The 4203-nt window shown below is 32.3% G+C and overlaps 1 protein-coding gene across 1 annotated transcript in view; it reads left to right on the top strand.

Annotated features, from left to right (window-relative positions):
- Tbc1d19 (TBC1 domain family member 19) overlaps nt 1-4203 on the top strand; it is a 149114-nt gene that overhangs the window by 72731 nt on the left and 72180 nt on the right. Inside the window, exon 11 of the mRNA XM_023699179.1 lies at nt 603-715. Within this exon, the coding sequence (XP_023554947.1) occupies nt 603-715 (113 nt within the window). The remainder of the gene's footprint in view (nt 1-602; nt 716-4203) is intronic.

Genomic DNA, 4203 nt, shown 5'->3' with positions numbered 1-4203 from the left:
AGCCAGGGATATAGCTCAGTGGCTTAAGTACCTGACTGGCAAGTTCAAAGTCTCAAGTTCAATCCCTGGTACTATAAAAATAAATAAATAAATAAAATAAAAAGCATTAGAAATGATACAAAATTTCACTGAACAAAGTTCAACAATGGTTGTTGTATTACATGATGTTATCTTCAAATTAGTTGTTGAGGTTACCAGATATAAACGTAAAACTCAGTGTGGTGACATATGCCGTGACGTCAGCTATTCTGGAAACTGAGGAAGGAATATTTACCTGTAATTTTGAAAGACCCTGTCTCAAAATTCAAAATAAAGAGTAAAAGGGCTGAGGGGGCCCTGGGTTTTATCCCCAGTAAACAAAGAAACAAAAAACAGTACCAAAATGTCTTACAGGCTGGGTAGCACCTGGAGAAGTTTAAGGCTTGAAACATTTAGGACTGCCAACAGAGCCATATCAGCATCCAGACAGTAGAAGAAGGACCAGACAGGATGTAATTATGTCAGAGTAAATATTGGCTTCTCAAGAGATTTACAATTAAAGATTTCAGTGATATGTTCTACATTATGAATTTCTTTTGAGATTTTAATATATTTTTTAACAGTTCTAGCAGAACAAGACAGTGCCGCTGCTCAGCAGTATATCAGACAAGGAAGTCCCACTGCACTGAGAGCTGAACTGTGGGCCCTCATTTTAAATATTTCCAGTCAACCAGAGGTAAGAAAAATAGTGGTCAAATTTAAGCTAGTAATGCTTATTTTTCAAAGATCAATTATTAAAAATAGAAAAATGTTTTTTTCCTAGTCTGCTATTCTTTGTATTTTTAAAATATAGTTTTGAATCCTACAATCAGTGCACTTAAGACAGCTTTTGTTATTCATAATTAATCAAGGAGTTTGACCTTATATATAACAAAACAATGCATAAAATTTTGAAAAATAAGTTGATTATTTAGATCAGTGAAGATGTGTGGTAGAATTATAATGTTAGAATGGGAAGGGAAACTCAGTAAAATAAGTGAGTTCATTGCTCTTACAGTTATCTTTGAAATATACAATAATTCTGTGGTTCTGAAATTTGACAGATTGTATAAAAATACTATTTTTCCAAGCATGAGAATATTTGTCATAGGAAATGTAATAAATATAAAGTGGAAATCACCAACAGGCAACTAATGGACTTAATGAAAAATTATATGGGACACTGATCATTGCTTCTGCCTGACACATTCATTTTGGAATATGTATAAATATAGTATACGTTCATTTGTCATATAAGTTAGCTATTAAAAAATTTTAATGACTATCACACTAATAGCTCCTTAGCCTATGATTTAAAATATCAATTTTAGATTGATATAAATGTAGTTTCAATTTCTAGCTCTCTCAGATTAGTATAAAGTACATCAGTGAGCAAGTGGCTTACATATTTTCTTTAATACATAAATGTAGATAGTAATATTTATAATAAAATTATTATGACAAATATAAACAATAATTTTAAGGATCTTTTAATACAGTCCTTGGCGTGCAAATGGATACCTCTAATGTTAGTAGTCATAATGATTACATAAATCATATAATTATAATATAAATTATAATTAACAATAAGAAAATAAAAATTATTAATATGTAGAATAAAACTGCCAGGGATATAGCTCAGTAGAATAAGCACCTGCGTGGCAAGCCCAAGGTCCCAGTTTTATCCCCAGTACCAAAAAAAACAAAGACATGAGTATAATAAAAGTTATATATGTAGCCATTGCAAATTACCTATGTATGCATGTATGTTTTAAATCTCTGTAAATAGCTGTGTTAAAAATCACTTTATTTTTAAAATAATAAAATTTGTGATTTCAGTGCAATTTTGGGCAAAATGATATTGCTAATCTTTTGTGGTACCATTTTCTTATTTTTTTTTCTTTTTTTTCCATAATTTTATTGAGAAACAAATAGCAATGAGACAGTTTCAAACCAAATTGGTAGGACAGATTCAATAATTAACGCATTGCATGCATTTTTCCTAGTGGTTAATTGCTGTACAAGATGCGGACATGATATCCTATTTACAAACACTATTAGAACAAATCCCTCTATTCATTAAGAGAATGTAACTATATATCTGTCCTAACCACTTTGAATACACAGATACAAAATGGTCATTCATCTGTATCCCCTTTTTTTTTAAGTTCCGTTATTTGAATATTATAGGTGTGTTAACTCAACACAATATTCTAAAAGAGTCCCGTAGTCCATAATAGTATTGGGTCTTCCGCATGACTGATAATGTCAGAAATTGTTGACAAGAATCCCCTACAGCTCAACATAACAGCATGACTTTACTTCTTATACTTTGTTTTTATACTTTTCTGCTGGATGGTTAAGACCAAGGTAAAGCAAGACCTATGCAGCAAGAGTTGTAGCTTTTGGTCTGATAAGGTCAGTGAAATCCCCTCAGGATTTATCCTGAGATCCTGTATGTGGTACCATTTTAGAGGTAACCTTTAACCAAATAAGTTTTAATGTAAGTGGAGTCTTTTATTTTGTGTGTGTGAGTATATCAGTTCTTTTTTTTAATGGTCCATCTAATCTGTCATGATAAGATACTACAGTATGTTTTATTTTTTGGTATAATTGGTAGTGAAATTAATACAAAATTAGAAGTCCTATCAATATAAGCATAAAAAGCATAATGGTAAGATTAAGAAAAGTTTGTATAAATCACAATATTGACACCAATTGAAAGTTAGGCACATGATATAATTGTTTTGATATATGTAGGTCTCTTGTTTGAAAAAGAAAAACATGCATTTTGAAAATAAAACCTTTGCTAATCTCCAAGTTGTGTAAACAAATGAACTTTTCAAAAATGTATGTTCCTGGGCTGCGTGATAGCTCAGCAGTCCAAGTATCTGCCTAGGCAAGTGCAAGGACCTGGGTTCAATCTCTGGTACCACATGCTGTGCCAGCCCCACCCTGGGTGTGCTGAGCCGGCCACCAAGACCAGATGTAGTGGCACCCAGCTGGTAATCCCAGCCACTGGGGAGGCTGAAACAGAAGGATCACTATGAGTCCAAGCTATATAGTGAGATCCTGCACCAAATATATAAAATACATGTATGCACGTCTTGATATGTATACATGTCTCTTAAATGTCTCAAATTCAAAAATTTCTCTTTCCTGCTGGGCATTGTGGCACATATCTATAAGCCCAGCACTCGGGACAATGAGTCAGGATGTGAGCTCAACACCAGCCTGGGCCACAAAGTGAGCTCAAGACCAGACTGAACTGCATAGCAAGACCCTGTTTCAAAAAAGACAAGAAAAAGAAACTGAAAAAAGAAAAAAAAATTTACATAAAATTTGAATTATGTATATAAAGATAATCAAAATCAAAGCTAATGAGAAAACCTATCCATTAAAAAAAGGAATAAATGTATTTTTAGTAGGCTACATATCCCAATAATAAAAACAAAATTAAAATAACAGAGTAACCTTACTAGTAAGCAAGAAATACATTTCAATTCACCTTGTTTATTGAGAAGAGAATATATATTTTTAAAGTCAATGGCTTCCACAAAAATATATTATGTCAATGTTTTTATAATAAAGACTACAAATACATAATTCAGACCTTTACAAGTGATTGACTAAAGAGCACAGCAAGAAAACATTCTAGGGTGTTTCCAGCTGGGAGTATATTTTCTCGAAAATTTATGAAAGAATATTGACAACATAATGCTCATTAAATTTATATAGGTCTTTACTAAATAAGGAAATTACCAATTAGGCGTAAATATAGATAGATTTTCACCAATATGACTTCTTGTAGTTGATAAATCTGTTCACTGAATATTTTGCCCACATTGCTTATGTACATAGGTTTCCAAATTGGTATAAGATCAAAGCACATGAAAACTCACTAAAAGTTTTTTCTAAAGTATTCTGCTTGTGTAGGGTTATTCATCTGTGCGAGTTCATGTATAGTAAACCTTCTCACATTGAGAAACCGTTTACAAACCCTTTTACAAACCTTCTCACAAAAGGTTTATCCTCATTGTGAGTTCATGCCTTTGGTAACAATTGTGTGTACTGAATCATTTCCCACATTGCTTGCACACATAAGGTTTCTTCCTAGCATGAAGTCTTTCATGTATTTGATAATAGTTCTGTGTAGTAAAACCTTTCCCACATTGCTTACATACG

This window comes from Octodon degus, unplaced genomic scaffold (genome assembly GCF_000260255.1).
Source record: "Octodon degus isolate 3935 unplaced genomic scaffold, OctDeg1.0 scaffold00006, whole genome shotgun sequence".
Lineage (NCBI taxonomy): Eukaryota > Metazoa > Chordata > Mammalia > Rodentia > Octodontidae > Octodon > Octodon degus.
This window is presented reverse-complemented; position numbering and strand designations above follow the sequence as displayed.